At 44.9% G+C, this 27,119-nt stretch overlaps 1 protein-coding gene across 1 annotated transcript; it reads right to left on the bottom strand.

The window, feature by feature from the left end:
* Positions 1-1,918: 1,918 nt before the first annotated feature.
* LOC116985903 (meteorin-like) lies at positions 1,919-26,642 on the bottom strand. Its single transcript, XM_033041022.1, has 4 exons — positions 26,358-26,642; positions 22,502-22,953; positions 7,298-7,357; positions 1,919-2,646 (listed from the first exon to the last, which is right to left on the bottom strand). Exons 1-4 carry the CDS (start codon positions 26,456-26,458, stop codon positions 2,330-2,332), a joined length of 930 nt encoding a protein of 309 aa, XP_032896913.1. The 5' UTR covers positions 26,459-26,642; the 3' UTR covers positions 1,919-2,329.
* Positions 26,643-27,119: the final 477 nt, after the last annotated feature.

Here is a 27,119-nt window from a genome sequence, read left to right as displayed (position 1 = left end):
CAGATGCTGGTTTAAACTGCAGATAGACACAAAAAGCTGGAGAAACTCATTAACCCATTCCTTCTCTCCAGAGATGCTGCCTGGACAGGCAGCATCTCTGGAGAGAAGGAATGGGTCAAGGCCAAAACGTCACCCATTCCTTCTGTCCAGAGATGCTGCCCATCTCGCTGAGTTACTCCAGCTTTTTATGTCGATCATAGTTTAGTTTTAGTTTTAGTTTAGAGATGCAGTGCGGAAACAGGCCCTTCGGCCCACCGAGTCCGTGCTGACCAGCGATCCCCGCACACAAACACTATCCTGCACACACTGGGGACAATTTTTTTTTTTTTTAATCAAGCCAATTAGCCTAGAAACCTGCACGTCTTTGGAGTGTGGGAGGAAACCAGAGAAATCCCACAGGTCATGGGGGGGGGGGGGGACACACATACAAACTCCGTACAGATAGTACCCGTAATCAGGATCGAAACACTGTTACGCCCCTGTCCCACTTAGGCAACCTGTACGGAAACCTCTGGAGACTTTGCGCCCCACCAAAGGTTTCCGTGCGGTTCCCGGAGGTTGCAGGTGGTTGCCGGAGGTTGCAGGTAGTGGAAGCAGGTAGGGAGACTGACAAAAACCTCCGGGAACCGCACGGAAACCTTGGGCGGGGCGCAAAGTCTCCAGAGATTTCCGTTCAGGTTTCCTAAGTGGGACAGGGGCAGCAACTCTACAGCTGTGCCACCGTGCCACACAAACGGGGCATGGGAGGGAGGGGGGGGGGACAATTATGGCAGATTGACCGCTATAACCTATTTTCATCCATTTTTTCTCCTCAAAAATCCAAATATATAGCCGTCCTTCCACAGCAAGGAAGTGTATTCTCCAACATGTTCAATTCTTTCATAATAAATGCTGGGGCACTATTATTTGAAGTGGCAGATTATTATTTAATTCAGAGGAAAGGCATGGACATTTTAGATCAACGCAAGGGATCATAAGATACTATCTTAAATAGGCTGAATGGGGAAGCTATGGTTTTGTAAGCAGGGATCATGGATTCGGGAACGTGTACAAGAGTCTACCTTTAACTACTAGACCTTGGAAAGTCAATGCTACAGATTTCTGTTATCTATGCTTAGATAGTCATAGCATCTTCCAGCATGGAGACAGGCCTTTTAGCCCAACTTGCCCACACCGGCCAACATGTCCCACCTACACTAGACCCATCTCCCATATCCGTCCAACCATGTACCTGTCTAAATGTTTCTTAAACATTGCGATAGTACCTGCCGCAACTACCTCCTCGTTCCATACACCCACCACCCTTTGTGTGAAACTAACTCCTCAGGTACCTATTAAAACTTTCTCCCCTCACATTAAACCTACATCCTGGTTCCCGACTCCCCTACTCTGGGCAAGAGACTCTGTGCGTCCACCAGATCTATTCCACTCATACACCTCTACAAGATCACCCCTCATCCTCCTGCGCTCCAAGGAATAGAGTCCCAGCCTGCTCAACCACTCCCAATAGCTCAGACCCTCGAGTCCTGGCAACATCCTCGCAAATACACGCTCAGTATTTGGACTGCACGAGCCAGCAAGAACTGACACTCCGACTTTTGACCGTGGTCTCCTTCTAAAGTTGCACCAAATCAAAATCATAAATAACGAAAATATACAAAGTAACCATTCTCTTATTAAATGAGGAAACGCCGATCTGGTCTTCAATTTTGTCTCGACCGAATTGACCCTGAATGTTCACTTGGATGACCGTGTGATACAGTCAATGATTCCTTGGGTCAATAACCCCTATAGAAGACCATTTAATTTTGGTTAAAAAGATCACAAACACCGACACGGAACGTTGTGATCTGTACACCATACATTACATTTGGAATGTTCTATTCGGGCGCTGAAACAAGTGTACCATTTGATTTTGAAACTAATTTTATTTTACGAGTCCACCATTGCCCTGCAAAAAGATGGTGTCCTGATATGAAAACTATTTTACATATTAATCCTTCAACCAAAAGGGCTCTTCACAAAGTGAAACTGAGTGCATGTTCGTAATTGTTTACCAGGGGCAATAAATCACTCCCCTTCCTATCCAAGTGTCCCTCACACATGGACCTGCTGCATGATAATAATTGCTGCGTTGGACAATACATACGAGTCCACAGTTGCTTTGCACGCCAACGTTAGCAGTACAGTCACAGTTGTTCCCACCGGAGGATGGGTCTATCAGCCGAGATCTCTCTGAGGATTTCTTCACAACACGATTCCACGCGCACCGTATATCGTGCACGCGACCGCCATTTTCTGCCAGGAACTGCGGCGGAGCGCCCGCGCTTCAGTCAGATTCGATCTCGCACTGATTCTCGTGCGTTTCTTTGGCCGCCTCATAAATCCTCTTGAAGTCCTTATAGCGAGGGGCGCACCCGAGCCAGGCCTCCCCGAAGTGGACGTGGCCCGTGAAGATGAAGCTGCCGACCCCTTGCTTCACGCCACACCTCAAGAATGTCCTCACCTCCCCGAGCGATTTGCCGTACTTCCCCACGGGGTGGAAGAGGGTGTACTTCTGCCTGTAGATCTTGGTGGTGCCCACGTTCACCACCGACTCCTGCCGCTCCCGGTCGTGGAGCACGCTTCGAATGTGGCCTCGCACTACTGCGGAAACAGAGGGAGAGAAACATCTTAGCATTTCACAAACCGTGATCGCAAATAGTCAAAGCAGAACAGGCAAGTCCTACACCTTCAATTTGGTGCTATGCTCAGTGGGGTCGATGAAATTTGTCGAGAATCACTAAATGTGGTGCAGTCTATTTTGAGTTGAATCATCAACCTGTCCGTTTCATCAGTCTGAAGAAGGGTCTCGACCTGAAACGCCACCCATTCATTCTCTCCAGAGATGCTGCCTGTCCCGCTGAATTACTCCAGCATTTTGTGCCTATCTTATTTTGAGTTGAAGGCAGACACTAAATGCTGGAGTAACTCAGCGGGCCAGGCAGCATCTCTGGAGAAAAGGAATAGGTGATGTTTCGGGTCGAGACCCTTCTTCAGACTCAACCCGAAACGTCACCCATTCCTTCTCTCCAGAGATGCTGGCTGTCCTGCTGAGTTACTCCAGCTTTTTATGTCTATATTCGGTTTAAACCAGCATCTGCAGTTCCTTCCCACCCAGAAGACTACCTTTAATGGACATTGTCTTGCACTAAATGTTATTCTCTTCATACTGATCTGTACCCTGTGGACGGCTAGATCATGTATATCATGTATAGTCTTTTTGTTTGCTGAATAGCTTGCCTGTTTCCATACCGTATCTCCAAAACTAAAAATAGGAATAGAATGGGAATACTTTGTCACATGTGACTAGGCACAGAGAGATTCTTTACTTGCACACACAATGTATATCTGGATCTGTAAATCTGGATGGATCAGGAGAGAGAAAGAAGTAGGTGAGGGTTTACCTGAAGTTAGAGAATTGAATGTTGATGCCATTAGTTTGTAGGTTACCCAAGCAGAACACGAGGAGGTGTTTGTGCAGTCTGCATGCAACCTCTGACAATTGAAGAGGCAGAGGGCAGACAAGTCGGAGTGGGAATGGGAAGGGGATATTGAAGTTACTTGCGGCTAGATGCACTGACTAGCTCTGGGGGACAGCACAGTGCAGCTTGGAGGAAGCATTGCAATAAAAAACATTAAAAAAAATTGTGAACCAAATTAGACCATTAAAAAAATAAAAAAATCCATTAGAACATTTCTATCTCAGGGTTTTATCTAGGACATTTCTATCAAACAGCGGCCGCATGGTGGTGCAGTAGTAGGGCTGCTGCCTTACAGCGCCAGAGACCCTGACTATGGGTTCGATCCTGACTACGGGTGTTCTCTGTACAGAGTTTGTAGAGCACGCAATTTTCTCTGGGTGCCCTGGTTCCTTCCCACACTCCAAAGACGTACAGGTTTGTAGGTTAATTGGCTTTGTTTTTAAAAAAAATTGGAAGATTGTCCATGAGCCCGCTGCCTGCCCCTTTTCCGGGGTCAGATCCGCACAGGGTGGTACTAGAGAGGGACTACGCGCTGTCCACTATAGTCCTAGGGGATTTCCAGGACCGCTGGGGGCCGCGGGGAGTGGAATACATCCTTAATAAGGACGGGGAAATAGTAATTGAAGAATATTTGTTTTGCTTGTACTATGGTAGTGGGTTTTGTTTTGAATAATTTAGTTTTGTCCACATTATTGTGAATAATTGAATACATTATTTTTGGTTAATAAGAAATGATCGGGCGAGGTGCAGGGCGTGTTCCCGTGCTGCATCTCTAAAGTGAAATTTAGTACTTAAGTCACTAAACGATACAGGCGATTAAATGTCAACTTTAATGCAAGCTGCTTTTACGAACACACGGTCAACGAAAACAATGAGAAATGGCAGGAGAGGCTAATGAACTCTTGAGGTGTGTGTGTGTGTGTGTGTCTGTGTGTGTGTGTGTGTGTGTGTGTGTGTGTGTGTGCGTCTGTGTCTGTGTCTGTGTCTGCGTCTGCGTCTGCGTGTGTGTGTGTGTGTGTGTGTGTGTGTGTGTGTGTGTGTGTGTGTGTGTGTGTGTGTGTGTGTGTGAGATGACAATGTTGCTGTGAGCTCATTCCTCCCTTACCGAATACACTTTTGTAGGGTTTGCACTAGATTACAGAGCTCTAACGGCAATCTCATCGCACTGCCAACTTATTTATAGAGGATATTTATTCTAGATAGAAGTGTTGTGTGCATGCCGTCCTCTGAAAGTTCAACAAATCACTGCTCTTCGTTCAATGAACTATAGTGTGACCGGCAAGGAGGTTTATATAAAATCATTCTTCCTCTGGGGTTTTGAAGTGGTACAGAGATTCCTAGCAATTCTGCCGTACAACCTTAATTATAATGTGAACAAATATTTACAGAAAGTAGGTATGAAGCATTCTCATTCCATGATCAAATGTCAGATCTAGCATTGGCTTTTCATCAAGCCATTGACATTGCAATTCTTTCAACAAGTCCATAAAAAGATCCCGAATTATAAGTTTTAGACTTAATATTTAAAGTCTTTAAACTTAAGAGTCTGGGAGAGGCCAAATGGCCGTCAGCTAATACTACATCATAGTCCATCTACTAATTTAAAATGTGGCAACTTCAACAAACTACGACTAGATTTTGATCTGCAGTGCCTTCACGAATAATAATGGATGATTTGCACCTTTTGATAAGTTTTAAACTGCTCGCTGCCATGGTGATCAAAGTCCAATCTGGCAAAAGACCAAGAAACCTGATTAATCTACCCAAATATTATCCCACTGTAGCATTTTCCTTGTAGCACATATTACGACTAAGTTGCATTAAATGTCGCCTCTTTTCTCTTGCAAGTTATCTGCAGGATTAATTGTGGTTTCAAATCACAAACTCCCGAGTATCACGGCTTAACCTAGTAATGGCGAAACCATGGCAACGAGCCTCTTCAATCTGTTTTCTTTACCAAATTGCTTAAAGCAGCAACTCATGGAGCAACTGGTCATTTTTTTATTTTCTAAGTACATGATTCTGTAAAGATTTGGTTCCTATTTTTGAAGCTGCCTTTCAAAACAAAAAAAAGCAATTAAAATCGCTGTCCAGATGATGTAATATGATTTTGCTTTTCTTCTTTGAAGTTTCAAATGGCCTCATAACTCCAGAAAACCAGCACATGTACCGAGAGCTACTTCAGAACAAAAGCTTGTTGGAGTGGGTGGTGTGGGAGGGGTAGCAGCCACAACCCCTTTGACCCGGAGTACATTTAAGGCCTACAAATCATTGCATTAGCCAACCGTGCAAGCATAAATTGTTCACCGGCCATTTGCTTTCAGCAGACCATGAGCGCTTAAAACAGAGCAGCAGAAGTTCCAGCTTGCTAATTACTTCACGCTGGATGTTTAAGCCACTAATCTTTAACACTAGTTCCAAGTTTGTATGCAAGTTGTCATTAACTCATCCATAACCAGCCCATAATTTTGTTAATGTGTCAGTGTTGTGTGCACGTTATTTACTGTACTTGCTTCCTTCCGGTCTTTAGACTTTACTTTTAAACTTTTTAGGGATACAGAGTGAAAACAGGCCCATCAGAAAACAGCTGACCAACGATCGCCCAGACACTAGTTCTATCCCGCACACTAGCGGCAATTTACAGGGTCCAATTAACCTACGAACCTGCACATCTTTGGAGTGTGGGAGGAAACCGGAGCACCCGGAGAAAGCCCACAGGTCACAGGGAGAACGTGCAAACTAGGTACAGACAGCATTAGTTGTCAGGATCGAACCCAGGTCTCCGGCGCTGTGAGGCAGCAACTCTACCACTGCGCCACCATGCCTCATCATCATTTGTCAAGTGTCAATTTGGATGTTCATTCTGGTCACAGTGAAAGTATTCAACTTCAATGGCAGCCATTTTCCTGACATCTCATGGACTGACTGAACTGTAAATGTGAAATCTAAATATGGTGATATTTTTTCCAGAACCCATTAAATTTATTACAAAATCACAAATAAATTAATGCCATAATTATTGAAATTAATTAACATCCATCCCAGTCTAAGGAAGGACCCTGACTCAAAATGTCACCTATCCTTTTTCTCCAGAGATGCTGCCTGACCCTGCGAGTTACTCCAGTACTACGTCTATGTTTCTATGTCTATTCATCCCACAATTTTGCATTGCAATTTCTATTTTGACAATAAAAAGACCTATAAACAGGATAGGAAGCCAAATTCTGGCAGTTCTGATGAAACAGAGATCATTCAGGGCAAGGACACATCAATGAATTGTCTTTACAATATATTGTACACCACCCTATCTTGAAGTCCCAGCTCCGCAGAAGAGCATGTATACAAAAGTGCCGGAGAAATTCAGCGGGTGCAGCAGCATCTATGGAGCGAAAGAAATAGGCAACGTTTCGGGACGAAACCCTTCTTCAGATTGATGTAGGGCACATTGCTCACAGCAGAGCACATTGCCAGTTAGACATGAAGAAAGATAGAAATTGGAGAGTGACAATGATTGAAAAGGAAACAAAACACTGGTAAACATAAGAGGTAGACAAAAATGCTGGAGAAACTCAGCGGGTGAGGCAGCATCTATGAAGCGAAGGAATAGTTGACGTTTTGGGTCGAGACCCTTCTTCTCGACCTGAAACGTCACCTATTCCTTCGCTCCACAGATGCTGCCTCACCTGCTGAGTTTCCCCAGCATTTTTGTCTACCTTCGATTTTTCCAGCATCTGCAGTTCTTTCTTAAACATTGGTAAACATAAGTCACTTACCGAAATCACTTGTGCAGACTGCCATGAGGACTTCTGTATCATTGCATGGCCTACATGCTCCTGGAACCAAAACAAAGCAGCACCTTTAGTTTCTTGACTGTATTAGTTATTCAACAATAGATACAACATCAATCAATTGGCTTCCAGTGTAAAACGACTAATCATCACCATTCCTTTCTTTCATTGAAGAGACCGCCCCCAAGAGGCGTGGCGCGTGGATTGGAATGCGACTTGCAGCAGCACATAGCAATGGAACAATGGTGGGGAACATCAACAAATACACTTGGCCAAGCTGGCCCTGTAACACCGCCAGGACAACGGGTCTTCATGGTCAGGTTTACGAGGATGTTGCCAGGACTCGATGGCCTGAGCTGCAGGGAGCGGTTGAGCATGCTAGGACTCCATCCTTGGAGCGCAATAGGATGAGGGCTGATCTTATAGAGGTGCACAAAATCATGAGAGGAATAGATCGGGTAGACGCACAGAGTCTCTTGACCAGAGTTAGGGAATCGAGAACCAGAGGACATACTGTAAGCTTAAGGTGAGGGAGGAAATATTTAATAGGAACCTAAGGGGTAACTTGTTTACACAAAGGGTGGTGGGTGTATGGAACAAGCTGCTGGACGAGCTAGTTGTGGCACATACTATTGCAACGTTTAAAAAACATTTAGACAGATACATGGATAAGACAAGTTTAGAGGGATTTGGGCCAAACACGGGCAGATGGGACTAATGTAGATGGGACATGTTGATAGGTGTGGACAAGTTGGGCCGAAGAGCCCGTTTCCACACTGTATGACTGTGAACTCTCCACCTATAACAACCATGACAAGAAAATGGCACCAAATCTGGCGTCTGTATACTGTCTCTGTGTAGTAACTTCTATACACTTGTACTGTATGTGAAATTCTTATTTAAGATGTATCTAAGTGCTTATGTATAGTGAGGCTTGTGCTGAACAATGCACCAAAATGAATGTAACTGAAACCAAATACAAGTGACATGCAAAGTACCATGCTTTCTCCCCCTTTTCCCTCACCTTCCCAGCTCTCCCACAGTCCACTGTCTCTGCCTCTTCCTTTCTTCTTCCCCTCCACCCCCACCTCAGTCTGAAGAAGGGTCTCGACCCGAAACGTCGCCCATTTCCTTCGCTCCATAGGTTCTGCTGCACCCGCTGAGTTTCTCCAGCATTTTTGTCTACCTTCGATTTTCCAGCATCTGCAGTTCCTTCTTAAACATTGAACCATTGAAGGTGGGAATTTCTGCAGAGATATGGTTACATGGGCCCCCCTTCAATTACTTAACTAATGTAATATTTGACAAAGTAAAATATTAACTATTGTATGACAACAGCCGATGATTATTTAATATCTGCACACAACTCATTAGGAATTGGAAACAGGAATGTAAGCTCTCTGTTGATTAAGAGATGGCAACCAGATTTGCACCTTCTGATGAAGGGTCTCGACCCGAAACGTCACCCATTCCTTCTCTCCAGAGATGCTGCCTGAGTTACTCCAGCATTTTGTGTTTATCCTTTGCACTTTCCAATGTCCTTTCCCTCAACGTCAACATAAGTAAGTAAGTTTATTGGCCAAGTATTCACATACAAGGAATTTGCCTTGGTGCTCCGCCCACAAGTAACAACATGACACACAGTGACAGTTACGAATGACTCAGAAAACACTACACATTAATAAGAAATTACACAAGGTGTGAGATGGGCTGACAATTTCCTATTACCCATTTTCATCCAACAATAAAGAACTGGATAGAGCAGATGTGGAGAGGATGGTTCCACCAGTGGGAGATTCTAGGACCATAGCCTCAGAATATAAGGACTTACCTTTAGAAAGGAGATGAGGATAAATTTCTTTATTTAGAGTGGTGAATCTGTGGAATTCATTGGAGGCCAAGTCACTGGATATATTTAAGGTTCTTGACTAGTTAAGAGTGTCTGGAGTTATGGGGGGGGAAAGTCTGGAGAATAGGGCAGAGGGAAAGATAAATCAGCCACGATTGAATGGCAGAGTAGACTTGATGGGCCAAATGGCCTAATTCTGCTCCCAGAACTTATGAATATAAGAGTTAAAATCATCTGCAAAGACATTAATTAAGGTTTGTAAAGTTGAAGTAAGCAAGGCCTTAATTTGTCAAGTTTTTTTAAAGCACTTTGCTGAAAACATGCAATCTCCTTGTCAACTGATGGGTTTTGTTTAATCATCTTTGGTGAACAAAACATGGCAGTACAATAAAGCCTATTCACAACCACCCTAATTTCAACATTCATGCTTTCCCCAAGTAGTATTTCTGTTCAATAAAGCTTCCCTTATTCCCAGAGCAGAAAACCACAGCTTGAGGTACTTCAGTGACAAGGGTTTCTGTATAATACTTGATGCGAAAATAGTTTAAAACCCTGTTCAATTACACACAGTTACAATGTTGTAAAGCCACTAACGCAGGCAGACCCATTGGGACAATCGTTCTATCTTACTGAGGAATACATGGTCACGAATGTGTAAAGTCACCATATAGAACAAACCACAAGCCACAAATAGCTGTTAATGTCAAAACTGGGTCATATTGGAGCTTTTTTATAAGCTCAGAAGTGATAGGAGCAGAATTAGGCCATTCGGCCCATCAGGTCCACTCTGCCATTCAATCATGGGCTGTGGGGCCAAGTCAGTGGATATTTTTAAGGCAGAGATAGACAAATTCTTGATTAGAACTGGTGTCAAAGGTTATGGGGAGAAGGCAGGAAAATGGGATTCCGAAGCAGAGATCAGCCATGATTGAATGGCAGAGCAGACACGATGGGCCGAATGGCCTAATTCTACTCCTATAACTTGTGAACCAAACTAAATGAACACACAGTGCGAGGGTGTTCACGATTAACATTTTGAGAATATTGTGAGTACAGTCAATGAATTCCAGCCTCAGTGATTTGTCCCCATCACTGTTTTAATAGTTAAATGTGTTTGAAATTAAACAGACTGTGTCCTTCATGGCCCAATAACCACAAATAGTTTGTTTAGGGTTGGAGAAGTGTAAACAGTTTTAGTGTCCGGCCTCCCCTTCAGACACCTCCTGCTTTGCCTCCAGCTGCACTTTACGGCCTCCTCATAACTTCTCAGACCTGCAGTGTGATGGATGGCTTAAGTAGTCTGTGCAGGGCTGACGTAAGCAACAGGGGGTCACTTAACCTGCAGGCAAACTGTGCCTTTCTAATACGATGTTTTCAAAAATTCCACCACATAAGCTTGAGGTGAAGAATAAGAGGTAATCTTGAAAAACGCGGTGCATCAGGTAGCGTATGCACTATCGATGGCTCGATTGTAATCATGTATAGTCTTTTCACTGATAGACACAAAGAGCTGGAGTAACTCAGCGGGCCAGGCAGCATCTCTGGAGAAAATGAATTAGGTTACGTTTCGGGTCGAGACCCTTCTTCAGACAGAGTCAGGGTAAAGGGAAACAAGAGATACAAACGGTGACATAGAACGAATGAATGAAAGATGTGCAAAGACGTAACGATGATGAAGGAAGCAGGCCAGGGACTCAACCCGAAACGTCACCTATTCCTTTTCTCCAGAGATGCTGCCCGGCCCGCGGAGTTACTCCAGCTTCGTGTGTCTTTCTTAGTCTTTCCGCTGACTGGATATCATGCCACAAAAAAGCTTTTCACTGTACCTCAGTACACATGACAATAAAATAAACTAATCTTTGAAAGGGTTGGAACTTTAACATTCATTACTACAATAGGAATTGTCTGAGGTATTTTAAAAAGGAGAAGAATCTGAGATATTGCATTGCATTTACAGTTACTAAATACAGCAAAGAGCTGGCTTTTATTGGCAGAAGAATTTAAGGGCCTCAAAGAACATCTTCAGTCCAATGGAATTCTTGCGTCAGGGGATATGGGAAGAATGAGGTTGAGGGAAAGATAGGTCAGCCATGATTGAATGGCGGAGGGTACTCGATGGGCGGAATGGCCCAATTCTGCTCCTATGACATGAATTTTAGACTTAACCTTAGACTTTAGCATTTAGTGATACGAGTGTGGAAACAGGCCCTTCGGCCCAACGAGTCCACGCCGACCATCGATCACCCCGCACACTAACTAGGGAACATTTTCCAACCTACCAAAGCTAATTAACCCACAAACCTGTAACGTCTTTGGAGTGGGGGAGGAAACATGAGCACCGTGAGAAAACATATGCTGTCACGGGGCGAATGTACAAACTCCATACAGACAGCACCCGTAGTCAGGATTGAACCCGGGTCTCTGGTGCCGATGGCAGCAACTCTACCGTTGTGCCACTCTGCAACTTACAGGCCCAAAAATTAAATTTAAAAAAAGTTATCCAGCCTTAAGCCCATTCCCAGCACCATCTGTTATCCAGCAGGCCCCCGACTCTCAGCTGCACATCTAAGTATTTTTAAGTGCTGTGAGAGCTTCCGCTTTGACCACCCTTTCAAGCAGTGAGATCCTGACTGGCAGCACCATTTAGAGACCTATCATCTCTCCTCTCTCTACCAATGACCTAAGAACTATGCTTCACTGGCTTTAATGCTGTTGGCAAGGGGAATACGTCCCTTGCACTTTATTCTATCCAAACCACAGTTTTACACAACTCAATTAACTCCCACGTTCAAAATAACCTCAGTGTTTCCTCCAAAACCATAATTTTCCAGCCCTGGGAACATACTCAAATCTGATGTGGACACACGGAATAGCAGATGCTGGTTTACTATTTTTGTTTTAAAAGGACACAAGGTGCTGGAGTAACTCAACGGGTCGGGCAGCATCACTGGAGAACATGAATAGGCTACGTTTAGGGTCGGGACCTTTCTTCAGTCTGGTGGTGCTGGACGCTTTTTGAATCTGAAGAAGGGTCCTGACCTGAAACGTCACCTATTCATGTCCTCCCGAGATGCTGCCTGACCGATTGAGATACTCCAGGACTTTGCATCCTTTTATTTAAAAAATCTACTGTGCAGGCAGAAGTTCAAGTTGATCTATCCTGCAATGTATTGTCTAGAACTGCACAATTTTCAACTATTCACAGTTCCAGCATGGATTTATTCCATTTTGCCTATTTTCTGCCCAAATGAACCACAATATAAAGCCTTCCCCACCCCCTCATTGTGAACTATATGGTCGTTCTTGTGTATCATTATCTCAAAGACTCATATTTTCATCTTTCAATTTAGCGAATTTCTTTGGTCAGGCCACATTTGGAATATTGTAAGCAATTCTGGTCACCATATCTGAGGCAGCACGTGCTGGCTCTGGAGAGGGTTCTGAGGAGGTTTACAAGAATGATCCTAGGAATGAGTAAGTTAACATAAGATGATTGTTTTTCTTTAGCCAGAGGGTGGTGAATCTGTGGAATGTTTTGCCACAGAAGGCTGTGGAAGCCAAGTCAGTGGATATATTTAAGGCAGAGATAGATAGATTCTTGATTAGTACGGGTGTCAGGGGTTATTGGGAGAAGGCAGGAGAATGGGATTAGGAGGGCGAGATAGATCGGCCATGTTTGAATGGCAGAGTAGACTTGATGGGCCGAATGGCCTAATTCTACTCCTATCACTTATGATCTTATGAACTTCTAGTACCTTAGTGTGTGCAGTTCCTCTAATTTATTAATGTTATTTATTGGATATTAAAATACATCGGATAAAAGACATCACCAGCTGCAATACAAGGAATGATGCCCAAGATAGACAAAAAGCTGGAGTAAAAAGCTGGAATCAGTCTGAAGAAAGGTCTCAACCCGAAACGTCACCCATTCTTTCACTCCAGAGATGCTGCCTGTCCTGCTGAGTTACCCCAGTTTTTTGTGTCTATCTTTGGTTTAAACCAGCATCTGCAGTTCCTTCTTGCACAAGGAATGATGCCCATAACTCCAGCCACAGCACTAGTGTGTGGAGCTTACTGAAAACCATGATGACGGGTAGGATTACGTACGCAGGGTTTCTACAGCATTGGAGTCTATGATGGGGCAGTGGGGCTGAGAATGCATAGGCCAGGTTAGCCCTGGATCCCAGCTGTTTAAATGGCTTGGAGTGTCACACCTGCCCTGGCTAAATGAGCAGGTACATGGGTAATTAATAGATTAGCAGCGTGTTGCAAATTGGGTCGGGACCTATAAAACTTTACAATGCAAATAAAATTACTGTTATTAGTGGAGAAAACCAGGGGTTCCACAGGTGCAAATGGAAGCACATTTAACATCTATTCCTTTAATAGGAGCATGGATGGGCAAGCAATTAACCAGAGTGAGCAGTACAAGTAAGATGAGAATGATGTAATGAGCCTATATTGGTATGTATTTCATTGGCTAAATTCTTAGTTCACTAGCAAGGGTTTTAATGCCAACTCTATCCTTTTCCTCCAGTAATGCTGCCTGACCCCCTGAGTTACTCCAGCCCTTTGTGTCTATCCTCACCTCCACCCCATTGCGGACAATGGAATTTGTCCATGGAACTGGTGCACTACAATGCTGAGAACTATATTCTGCTTTCTTATGTATATGAAGGAACTGCAGATGCTGGTTTAAACCAAAGATGGACACACAATGCTGGAGTAACTCAGCGGGACAGGCAGCATCTCTAGAGAGAAGGAATGGGTGATATTTCAGGTCGAGACCCTTCTTCAGACTGATTCTGAAGAAGGGTCTCAACCCAAAACGTGACCTATTCCTTCTCTCCAGAGATGCTGCCTGTCCCGCTGAGTTACTCCAGCGTTGTGTGTGTCTATTTCTGCTTTCTTATCCTTTGCTCTACCTATCGTACTTTAGTTTGACGTGATTGTATTTATTTATGTATGATATTATCTGATCTGATCTGATGGCGTGCAAAACAAAGCTTTTCACTGTACCTCGTTACATGCGACAATAATAAACCTATCCTAATAATGTTCATCGATGTCAAGTTATACACTTTGGGTGGAAGCAGAATGGTATTATGTTAGACTAGGATGTATTGATGTACCGGAGACTGGAGTGTTGTAGAAAACAAACACACAGCAGTTAAAAGTGCTAGAATGTAATAGAAAGTATACTGCAGAGGCTGGTCTATACCAAAGAGACACAAAACGCTGGAGTAACTCAGCGGGTCAGGCAGCATCTCTGGAGGAAATGGATAGGTGGCGTTTCGGGTCTGCCGAAAGATTCTGACCCAAACCATCCATGTTCTCCAGAGATGCTGCCTGACCTGCTAGGCTACTCCAGCACTTTGTGCTTTTGAATGATGTCAATCTTGACGGTAGATCAGAAGGTCTGAAGAAGGGTCCCGACCCGAAACATCATCTATCCATTTTCTCCAGAGATGCTGCCTGACCCTGCGAGTTAAGAACGGTACATGGCCTTTGTAACAAGAGGAGTCAAGTTGAGGATAAGGACGATAGAGTTGCTACAAGTGTACATGGCCAAGGTGCAACCATACTGGGGTACCCTGTGTAGTTTTGTTTGCCAATATCCAAAACATGTTAGAGCTGAACTCCCTCAATACCAAAGATAGACACAAAATGCTGGAGTAACTCAGTGGGACAGGCAGCATCACTGGAGAGAAGGAATGGGTGACGTTTCGGGTCAAGACAACTCTCAGACATCTCCTTCTACTTATCCTTGGACCAAGATCCCTTTAAAAAAAAAAAATTATATAATACAACATCCTCCCTCAATGCCAAGTAAAGTTCACCAGACTGATTCCTGGGATGATGAGACTGCCATTTAGAAAGAGATTAAGTTAACTATGTTTGCATTCATCCAAGTTTTGAACAATGCGGGAGACCTAATTGAAACTTTAAATTTTGACAGGGCTGGACATACTAGAAGCAAGGATAATCATTCTCCTGGCTGGAGGTTTAAAATGAGGGGTCACAATCACAATCTCAAGTTACGGGGCAGGAGATTTAAGATTGTGAACAGGAGAAATGTCTTCACTTACAGGATGGTAAACAAGTGGAATTCAATACCACAGATTCTGTGGAGGCCAGGTTGCTCATTATACAAGGCACGAAGGGTTGGAAGGAGAAGGAGTTATTGTAGATTGGTAACTTTACTTAGTGTGACGTAGTGCTTTATTATTCGAAGCTCCACCTGCTACCACACCATTCATGTGCTGCCAGTCAGTACTGCTGCACAGTAGAATTACCATGCTAGAATTAACTGTGTTGTATGAATTCCTCAATAAATACAGTTGTATCAGATCAGTGAGTATGTTTGAAAAACTCAACATGGTGTCAGAGTGGTCAACCCACTCCACATTTAAGTATATCGGTTTTTATTTTATTTCTAGTGTTTTATTTCACCCGTTTTGTCCCTTTTCTCATGTTGCTTGGTCCATCTCATTCCGTACACCTGATCCTCTGATTTCTTTTACTGCATTTACAAAGGTGGTCAAACATGATCGTATTGAATGGCAAGGCAAGTTTGCAGGGCTGATAGACCAGGCAGTCTGCAGCCTGTTGTAGGGGTGGGGAAGGAAGCAGCCGAGCTGGCCCTGCTCGTCCCCCCACAGACCAGGGGCCGTAGAGGAGGGAGCCAGCGATGACAGACGCGAGGAGCAAGGCCGGAGGGGAGAGGGAACCACGGTCTGGCCTTCTCGCCCTCAAGATCGGCTGCGGGAGGCATCCCCGGGACACAAAAGTGGACGGAGAGGGACCTGAGTCCGCTGGACAATGCAGGCCTCCAAGGGGAGATGATGGCTGGAGGCCCTGCAGCAACCTGGGACTCGCCTGGATCGGGTACCGCTCATGGGACACAGAGCATGGGCTGGACTTTGAAAACGGCACCAAAACTTGGTGCCTCTTGCATGTGTTCTCAGGGGACAAGTTCTGTACACTTTGATAATCGGGGATTGCGCTTAAATATGGCAATGCAATACTGAACTGCATGCAAAAAAAAACAAATTCACTGTGGGTTATGTTTCAGCTCGAGAGCATTACATCTGTTGTTGCACCAAATATTGAGAAGTTTCAATATAACTTTATATTCAAGTGACATTAGCATTCACCAAGAAACTTATGCATTGCGGAATAGTTTAATTTGCTATTTCTCCCCTCACTCCATCAATTCAAGCAGAGTGCAGTTCAATCAAAACCCTGCAGCACAAAAATCAGCCTCAGGGTTTATTTTACTGTGTAGGAAGGAACTGCAGATGCTGGTTTATACCGAAGATGGGACACAAAATGCTGGAGAACTCAGCGGGTCAGGCAGCATCTCTGGAGAAAAGGAATAGGCGAGATTCGGGTCAGAAGAACCCTTCTTCAGACTGAAGAAACGTCACCTATCTTCGGTGTAAACCAGCATCAGCAGTGACTTCTTACACGAATAAATGCAAAATGGATTAAGTAACCATGTTTAACTGCTGCTCGCCACTGAACTACACCGACAAATACACAGGCCAACAAAACACACCCATGATATGGATTGCTATTCCCTCTGACCAGATGAAGGGCGGCACTGTAGCGCAGCGGTAGAGTTGCTGCCTTACAGCGCCAGAGACCTGGGTTCGATCCTGACTACGGGTGCTGTCTGTACAGAGTTTGTACTTTCTCCCCGTGACCTGCGTGGGTTTTCCTCAGAGATCTTTTGTTTCCTTCCACACTCCAAAGACGTGCAGGTTTGTAGGTTAATTGGCTTGGTATAAATGTTTTTTTAAAATTGTGCCTAGTGCATGTAGAGTAGTGTTTGTGTGCGGCGATCGCTGGTGGGTGCGGACTCGGTGGGCCGAAGTGCCTGTTTCTGCGCTGTATCTCTAAACTAAACTAAAATTTGTCAAATAAGAAACGTTTGAACAGAATCTCTATATTTACAAAGTTGCTTATCACCAGATTAAACCGCCTCTACAAAGTGTTGCAAACTGTTGTTGTGTTACACATACTGTGTATGTGACATGGGTCCACATGTGTGGTAGGGTTTCTAGCTGCCATGTAACACAACGCCTCCAGGTAACAATAGACAGGTGGCTTAGATTTTACTCTTTTGTCCCGTGCTTTGATGTTGCCCCTTTCAAAGTATAAACCTCGGCTTCAGAAACTCACGGATGTGAAAGCAGGGACCCGCGGTTCTTTTCTTCGCTAAATATGACACTTAACTAACATTAAAAGATACAATGATTGTTTTGTGAGGAGTTCTGAGATTGTCAATCAAAATGAGCTGTGGCTTCCCCAAGGATACCAGACTTTTAAAATTGTATTTAAAAAGAGATATTAATGAACAGTTATAAAAATTGTGCAGTTGTCAACTTTTAATCACCCATCGTAGACTTTATGAGGTCACTTAAGTTAAAGCAAGTGTTTATCTTTTTATTCCCCCATGTTCCAAATCCAGACTGCACCAGATGGGCTGTTAAAAGGTCTATTCTTCTCATAACAATAGAAACAAACCAAAACTTCATATCCAAGAGGAACTAGCTTCACTTCTGAAAGAAATTACATCTATAAATCTACATAACAGATTGCTCAATCAAACAACAAATCTGCTCTTTGCAAAGTCTTGTTCTCTTTAAAAACACCATGTGCGTTGTTCTGGCCGTGTCTTCGCTGCCTTGCGAAGTTATAACTGCACTTTTTTCCCCCCAGAAATTGGATTTTCTGATTTATACATCTGATAAAAATCTGCAACCCGCGGCCACAATCATTGCAGCTCAGCTGTGAGGTTTTAAAGAGCAGAAATCCCAAGAAAAGGAGGAATTTGGATGTAACTCATGCTTAGCATTGTTAAAGACAAATGAACCATAGACTGAACGTTAACATTGCTCCCACTAGAGTGAAATGGAGACTTTTTTTCTCCCCCCCCCTAAACAAAAAACTTGGGAGGTGAAAGAGAACGCTATTGAACAGTTGAACTAAAGGAAGCAGAGGTTTTACATTTGAAAACACAAAAGCTCTATTCATTATTGGACAAATGTGGAGATTGGTTATACAAGTGGTAGCTTAAACTTTAGTGAGCAGAGGTGCATTACTCGAACTTATTTCACCAGTGCAGTGGCATCATGTAACTCAACGGCTAAAGTTCTTCTCAGCAAAGTTAGGGTTTTGCACCAATCGGCATGCAAATCTCCAAAGAGAAAGGGACAATATGTGCGAATGGTTTTTACATCCTGCAGGAGATGTGACATGAATTTTAACAGAGGTCGGCAAAACTGCTTTTCATGCCCACCAAGTGTTTTTAAATGAAACGTTACTATGTCACGGTTGTTCTCCTTGCACAGTATAAAGCTATTTGTAAAATAGCCCTTAATCAGGCACCTTGCAGAATCCCAAAATATCACATTGACAGATTTCCCCCTTATTTTACCAGTTCCCTCCTCAAAAGATACCCCACCTAACAATCTACCTTTCGTAATGCTGCAGATGCTGTTTTTTCCCCCAAAAGGACGCCAAGTGCTGGAGTAACTCAGCTGGTCAGGCAGTATCTCCTGGAGAACTTGGGCCGGTGACATTTCCGATCGGGACGCTTCTTTAGGAGGAAGGGTTCTGCTGAAGAAGGGTCCCGACCCAAAACTTCACCTATCCATGTTCTCAAGAGATGCAGCTTGACCCGTTGAGTTACTCCAGCACTTTGTGTCCTTTTTATAATTCCATGTGTAGGAAAGAACTGCAGATGCTGGTTTAAACCAGAGAGACACAAAAAGTTGGTGTAACTTAGCGGGACAGGCAGCAGCATCTCTGGAGAGAAGGAATGGGTGACGTTTCGGGTTGAGACTTCATAAATCCATGTTGACTTTGTCTAACATCATGAGCAGTAGATAAGTTTGTTTGATGATCTTTGTGCCATTTTGTCGCTGCCAGAAGCATGGCCACTTGTGTACTGCCGAGGTGAGGTCTGCTGTATCATTCTACCAAGTTGTATGCAAAACAAAGCACTTCACTGTACCTAGCCACATGTGACAATAATGTATCATTGAATCAACTAACCTAATATTAAACAAAATAGAAAATGCTGGAAAAACTCAGATCAAACAGCATATGTGGAAAGAAAAACAGTAAGTGTGGCCTCTTCTAAGCAGGCAGAAGAAAAGTATTTAATTTCTATGTTCGCTGTTATTTATTCTCTGGTTTCGGACTGCAGTAGACATGTTTAAGAAAGAACTGCAGATGCTGGTAGACACAAAATGCTGGAGAAACTCAGCGGGTGAGGCAGCATCTATGGAGAGAAGGGATTGACGACATTTCGGGTCGAGACCCTGTAGTTGACTTCACTAATCACAGATGCTTTTATATTTCCTTTTTATATTCCTTGTAGGTTTTCTCAACATCACTTACTTTTTTTCTCTCTCCACAAATACTACATGACCTGCTGAAGATTTCCACAAGTCTGTTTACATTCATGTTTAGTCTCCTTGTTTCTCCGCACATTCATTTAACTGATGAAACCATTTCCATGTCATTGATTAGTTTAGTGATACAGGGCGTAAACAGGCCCTTCGGCCCACCGAGTCCGTGTCGACCAGCAATCCCCGCACATTAACGCAGTCCTACACACACTGGGGACAATTTACACATGCATCAAGCCAATTAACCTCCACACTTGCATGTCTTTGGAGCGTGGGAGGAAACTGAAGAACCCAGTGAAAACCCACGCGGTCATGGGGAGAACGTACAAACTCCGTACAGACAGCACCCGTAGTCGGGATCGATCCCGGGTCTCCGGCGCTGCAAGGCATCAACTCTCCCGCTGTGCCAGCGTGCCGCCCTCAATGATCAAAGGCCCATCCAAATCTCTGCACTAATCTATTAATAAAGTCCTCTTGCTCTGGAACGCATGCTCAATTTGATTATTCTCCATTACCCACTCATCCCTATCTTCCCAGCTGTTAGTAGGCAACTGAACCATCCTCTCACTACCCAGAGAGTGGCCCTGACCTCCCATCTACCTCACTGGAGATCTTCAAACTCTCTCTAATCAGACTTTTATCTTGCACTAAACGTTATACACTTGATCTCGTCTCTGTCCACTGTGGATGGGTTTATTGTAATCATGTGTAGTCTTTTCACCGACTGGATAGCAACAAAAAGCTTTTCACTGTACCTCATTACACATGGTAATAAGAAACTACATTAAACAAGGTATTTGGTTGCAATATTGTTGGGCGCTATGTTGCTACTTTTGAGGTGACATATCTGAATTTAACAAATCATCTCTCTCACAACTCACAGACCAACTCTTGTTTGGGGCTAGTGTGTACACAGCTATAATTTAAACCTTTTATGCCTCATACTTCAGCCTATAATGATATTTAAGTTATTCACAAATTCTGGGCAAACTATGGATTAGTTTAAAACATGTTGTTATAAGTTCATGTCATAGGTGCAGAAGCAGGCTATTCGGCCCATGGAGTCTACTCCACCATTCAAACACGGCTGATCTAGCTTTCCTTCTCAACCTCATTCTCCTACCTTCTCCCCACGACTCCCGGCACCCTTATCAATTATCTGTCAATTTCCACCTTAAAAATACCCATAGTGTACTCTTGACTGAACTGGGCCAATTTTCCAATAATTCGTTTTGCGAAAGATAGACACAAAATGTTGGGGAAACTCGAAGGTAGACAAAAGTGCTGGAGAAACTCAGCGGGTGCAGCAGCATCTATGGAGCGAAGGGAATAGGCAACGTTTCGGGCCCGAAACGTTGCCTATTCCCTTCGCTCCATAGATGCTACTGCACCTGCTGAGTTTCTCCAGCACTTTTGTCTACCTTCGAGTTTCCCCAGCATCTGCAGTTTCTTCTTAAATGCTGGGGAAACACAGCGGGTCGGGCAGCATCTCTCGAGAAAAGGAATAGGTGACGTTTCGGGTCGGAACCCTTTCTTCAGACCCCAATGTCATCACCTCACCTTTACGCAAGGGACAATGTACAGCAGCCAGTTAACCTACTGACCTGCACATCTTTTTTTTTTTGGGGGGGGGGGGGCGGGGCAAGTGAAGGGGCAACCAGAGGACCCAGAGGAAACCCACATGGTCACAAACTACACACAGATAATACCTAAAGTCAGGACTGAACTGGGTCTCCAGTGCTGTGAGGCAGAGACTCTACATGTTGCACCACTGTGTGCTGTTGTCGATTAGCTTTAAGCTCCTAACTTAAATTTAGGAAATATTGGAAAAACTAAGGCCAGGCTGAGTCTACGAATGTGGGAGGAAACCGGAGCACGCAGAGAAAATCCACGCAGTCACAGAGAAAATGTACAAACTCCATACAGACAGCAACCGTAGTCAGGATTGAACCGGGGTCTCTGGAGCTGTGAGGCAGCAGCTCGGCCACTGTGCCCCCCTTGGGCACCAAGTTACTGTTTTACCTCAATGATGTCTACATCAATTGCAAATCATATACTGCATTATTTTTCTGCTGACTGGATAGCATGCAACAAAAACCGTTTTCCACTGTATCTTTGACAGTAAATCAACAAACTATACGTGTAGCACGGAACTGCAGATGCTGGTTTACACCAAAGATCAGCACAAAATGCTGGAGTAACTCCACTGGTCAGAAGCATCTCTGGAGAAAAGGGAATAGGTGACATTTCAGGTTGAGACCCAAAACATCACCTATTCCTTTTCTCCAGAGATGCTGCCTGACCTGCTGAGTTACTCCAGCATTTAGTGTCCATCTCAACCAAACTAAGATGGACAGAGGTGGTGGAAATTAAGTGAACTACAAACCCAGGAGATAATGCAGAACATTTCACCTTCTACAATTTCACCAGCACATCGCCACTGGAATCTGAACATCCTCTGTGGAGGTTGACAGTTTTATAGATAAAAGCATGGAGTGATTTCATCCCCTGCCTCCTTGTGAAACGGCAGGACTTCAGCAAAGTGTTAATGACAGAATAGATGCCTGGAGCCCCTTGCCCAGAGTAGGGGAATCGATGAAAAGAGGACATGGGTTCAAGGTGAAGGGGAAAAGATTTAATAACAAACTGAGGGGTAACATGTTCACACAAAGGGTAGTGAGTGTGTGGAACAAGCTGCCAGAGGAGGTGGGCGAGGCAGGGACTTTCCCAACCTTTAAGAACCAGTTAGACAGGTGCATGGATAGGACAGGTTTGGAGGGATATGGGCCAAGCTCAGGCAGGTGGGACTAGTGTAGCTAGGACATGTTGGCCTGTTTCCACACTCTATGACCCAGACCCAAAACGACTACTGGGATCCGTCCAGCACGTCCCTACTTGAAAGCGAAGGCTCCTTACTTTCCATCTGTTGTGGGAGCAGTGCTCCAGTCCCCCAGTCGCCGCGGAGATCGTACTTAAAAGCGGCAATGCGGCGGCTGATGTCCCGGTGCAGTGTAGACTGGATAAAGAGCGCCACCCTCTCGCCGGGCAGGCGGCTGAAGCAGTGGACCTTGGGCTCCCTCCCCGTCTCTTCCTCCAGCCCAGCTCCTTCTCCCTGCTCGTCCCGAAGCACCAGTTGCAACTCGGTCCCTTGCTCCAAGTAGACCTGGGCCCCGCGGAAGCTCTCCGCCGGCTTGATGCACACCGTGATGCGGCCCGAACCCCCTGGGCTGGCCGGGCCGACGGGCCGCCGTGGCAGGCGGGGAGAGAGGCTCAGTCTCAGCGCTCCGACCGGGTACAACCACTCCACCTCCCCTTCGGCACAGTGCAGGAAGATCTGCTCCACGCTGCCCGGCTCCTGCGATAGACCACTGCGCCAGAAACACAAACACGTTAATGGCACAACTGTTTTTGCACAAATACTCTGGTTATTAATTGATTTAACTTTCATAAACATCTATCTATCTATCTCTCTATCTCTCTATCTCTCTATCTCTCTATCTCTCTATCTCTCTATCTCTCTATCTCTCTATCTCTCTATCTCTCTATCTCTCTATCTCTCTATCTATCTATCTGTGGTGGGTGTATGGAACAAGCTGCCAGAAGAGGTAGTTGAGGCTGGGACCATCCCAACGTTGAAGAAACATGGATAGATCAGATTTGGAGGGATATGGAGGCAGGTGGGACTGGTGTAGCTGGGACATGTTGGCTGGTGTGGGCAAGTTGGGCCGAAGGGCCTGTTTCCACGCGGTGTCACTCGATTACAGGTCTGTTAAGCTGCTAAAGTCAGAATAATGTACTGCAGGAAGGAACTGCAGATGCTGGTTTAAACCGGATAGACACAAAAAGCTGGAGTAACTCAGCGGGACTGGCAGCACCATTGGAGAGAAGGAATGGGTGACGTTTCGGGTCGAGCATTTTGTATCTATCTACGGGAAATAACAAGGTTGTTCTACTTGGAGCGGCATAGACTTGATGGGCGGAATGGCCTCTGACGTTAATAATTCTGACCCCCTCACCCACGAGTTTAGTTTAGTTTAGAGATACAGCACGGAAAGGCCCTTCGGCCCACCGAGTTCGCACCGACCAGCAATCCCCGCACACTACCACTATCCTACACACACTAGGGACAGTTTACATTTGCACCGAGCCAATTAACACAGAGAGTGGTGAATCTCTGGAATCCTCTGACACAGAAGGTAGTTGAGGCCAGTTCATTTGCTATATTTAAGAGGGAGTTAGATGTGGCCCTTGTGGCTAAAGGGATCAGGGGGTATGGAGAGAAGGTAGGTACAGGATACTGAGTTGGATGATCAGCCATGATCATATTGAATGGCGGTGCAGGCTCGAAGGGACGAATGGCCTACTCCTGCACCTATTTTATATGTTTCTAACCTACAAACCTGTACGCCTTTGGGGTGTGGGAGGAAACTGAAGATCTCGCAGGTGACGGGGAGAACGTTCAATCTCGGTACAAACAGCACCCGGGGTCAGGATCGAACCCGGGTCTCTGGCGATGAAAAGCAGCAACTCTACCGCTGCGCCACCCTGCCGAGTTGATAACGTCCAATCATGGAAGAACTACTTGGCCCTCGGCCCAAACAACAATCGAAATCTCTGATAGTACAAATATTCGATTCCACCGGCCAACAAACCATGAGCGAATCAAACACGAAATATGTTCACGTCTCATTCAGTCCACCAGCTATATCGCAGTCTAGGTTATGAGACCTTTCCTCTTGGAAATTAGTTAGGAACAGCTAAAACAAGTTTCATCCGCTGATGGACGCAGTTCACCGCGAGTCTTTTGACCAACGAAAGATCGGGCAACTCAAGTCAACCCGTTACATAGAATAACCAATGTAGCAAAGATAGACACAAAGTGCTGGCGTAACTCAGCGGGGCAGGCAGCATCTCCGGAGAAAAAGAGTGGGTGACTGACGTTTCTTCAGTCTGAAGAAAGGTCTCGACCCGAAACGTCACCCATTCCTTCCCTCCAGAAATGCTACCTGACCCGCTGAGTTACTCCAGCATTTTGTGTCTATCCTCAGTGTAAACCAGTATTCTTCTGAACTTGTAGTCGGCAGACTGGGCAGTACCCTTGGATGTGTTGTGCATACTAACGTGCTGTTAGTGCCCCCTTAAAACTGTCTAGTGAAGGTGATTTGACTATCTTGTTTAGTTTATAGAAACATAGAAAATAGGTGCATGAGGAGGCCATTCGGCCCTTCGTGCTAGCACCGCTATTCCATTGTGATCATGGCTGATCGTCCCCTATCAATAACCCGTACCTGCCTTCTCCCCATATCCCTTGACTCCACTAGCCCCTAAAGCTCTATCTAACTGCAGTTAGATTCTGCAGTTTATTCTAACATTTGCAGTTCCTTCCTACATATAACAAAGTATCTCCCCGCGGGCTGTAATCTTTGTCCTCTGCTCTAGTTAACCCGATACCCAAATGCTTACATGCCCTACCTCCCTCCTGCTGCCAAAACACCATCCTCCGCAGAAAAGATATTCACCCACGAAATACAATAAGAATTAAGTGGGGACTCAGTCCCACGCTCGGGGGAGGGGGCAGATTGCATGGGATTCCGCTGCCGTCCAGCGCATCGCTGAACTTAATGCCACGGGACAATTGTAACAATAAGTGTGCGCGCCAAATATAACAAAGGGGTCCCATTTAATACAACACGGGGCTCCGCCACAAATGACCGTAAACAATCATCCCACACACGCGAAACAAAGACGTCCCCAGATGAAATTATGAACGTTCCAGATGCGATTTTTAAATGAGTCAGTCGGTCATAAGAACATAAAAGTGATGGGAGCAGAATTAGGATATTCGGCCCATCAAGTCTACTCCGCCATTCAATCATGGCTGATCCATCTCTCCCTCATAACCCCATTCTCTCCATAACCCATGACACCCGTATGGGCCCAGTTTATGGCGACGATGTTCAAACAGCACGGGGAACCGGTAAGGTGGGAATGTGGGGCGAGAACTCCGATATTGCGTTTTAATAGGGACCCAGGCAACATCTGATACAAGCCAGGCAGATGTGAGTTTCCCTGGTGGGTTTCATCAGGTCGGTGGGACTGACGGGCAGAAGTTTACCGCAGAAATACACGAAGCATTCAGAAAACCTGGCAGCAGACGATCCTCTCCTGGTATCTTCAGGCCAAAACAAAACTCTCGAGGGTGTTCATAAGTGATCGGAGCAGGATTTTGACCATTCGGCCCATCCAGCCTATTCCGCTATGCAATCATGGCTGACCTATCTTTCCCTCTCAACCCCATTCCCCTGCCTTCTCCCCATAACCCCTGACACCCTTAGTAATCAACACTGTCCGCAGCCTTCCTCGCGGAACATTCATTCTTCGTCAACCAAGTGACAACAAAAACCGTTACAAACTCAGTGTAATAAAAAAAATAAACTGCTGGTGTTCGTTTATATCAAAGATAGACACAAAATGCTGGAGTTAGTAACTCAGCGGGTCATGCAGCGTCTCTGGAGACCATGGACAGGTGACGTTTCGGGCTGGGACGATTCTTCAAACTCTTTACTTTGTAAAATGATTTACAAACAAGAAACACCGCGAATGTGGTGCAGAATTTTACCCCGGCAGGCAGAGGGCGCAATTTCTAAAGAACTTTAAAGCAACTTTTGTCCCATTCGCGACTGCTGACGAATCGTTCCAATAAAATCGAGTTGAAAAAAAAAAAAAAAAAGCTGATTCACAGCGCAGTAAGTAAATAAAATAGCCCCCATACCTTCCTTTCCAATTGCATTGGTCCACAGAGTAATTGGAATATCCCGTCTTCCAGAGGGACAGTAGAAAAGTCCAAAGTGCAAAAGGAGTGATCCAAGGCATCTTGAAGCCCAGAGAGAGACGTAATCCCGATTTAAACAGCTGGACAACTTGATACAGGTAATAAGCGGGGAGAAATGCCGTGGAGCCCGCAGCAAAGGGCAGGCATACTTGGTATTCCGCGGGACATGTAACCCGTCCCGACGCTATCTCCTTGCCTGGGACTCAACCTCTGTAACACTCACATACTTACACTGACCGCACTGCGCCTCCGGTTAACTTTTGTTCCAGAGCCCGGACCTTCCCGACCAATCAACCCGCAAAGGTGGCCGCTCTTTCCTCGCCCACAGCCAATTAGCTGGTTCCCAACTTCTACCCGAGTCACGCCTCTACACATGACGCCCCCTCCCCCCCTCCCCCGCTAGCGCTCTCATGCTTCATTAAAAGGGCAATGTCAGCGAACGAACACCCTCCTGTTATCCTTCCCTTTAAAGCATTGCCCACTTAAGAAAAAGCATTTCCTAAATATTTAATACTTCTTTAAAATAAGCATTTAGACACCACGTAAGTTCATAAGTTTTGCCTTTTGCATTGTTATTGTTTGTTTTATGTGTATGCATTTGTGTGTGTATATTGTGTGTATATATACATATATATATATACACTATTAATATACTGTAGAAACACACAAAAAGCTGGAGTAACTCAGTGGGACAGGCAGCAT

This window comes from Amblyraja radiata, chromosome 22 (assembly GCF_010909765.2).
Source record: "Amblyraja radiata isolate CabotCenter1 chromosome 22, sAmbRad1.1.pri, whole genome shotgun sequence".
Classification (NCBI taxonomy): Eukaryota; Metazoa; Chordata; class Chondrichthyes; order Rajiformes; family Rajidae; genus Amblyraja; species Amblyraja radiata.
The sequence above is the reverse complement of the archived record's forward strand: the minus strand, read 5'-3'. Positions and strand labels throughout refer to the sequence as shown.

Excerpts from the sequence above, each read along its gene's own strand:
- LOC116985903 (XM_033041022.1), bottom strand. The coding sequence starts at position 26,458 with ATGCCTTGGATCACTCCTTTTGCACTTTGGACTTTTCTACTGTCCCTC. Across the intron at positions 22,954-26,357 it reads CAATGCAATTGGAAAGGAAG|TGGTCTATCGCAGGAGCCGG; the intron begins GTATGGGGGCTA and ends TTTCTGGCGCAG. Across the intron at positions 7,358-22,501 it reads GCTCCCACAACAGATGGAAA|GAGCATGTAGGCCATGCAAT; the intron begins GTAAGGAGCCTT and ends TTTTGGTTCCAG.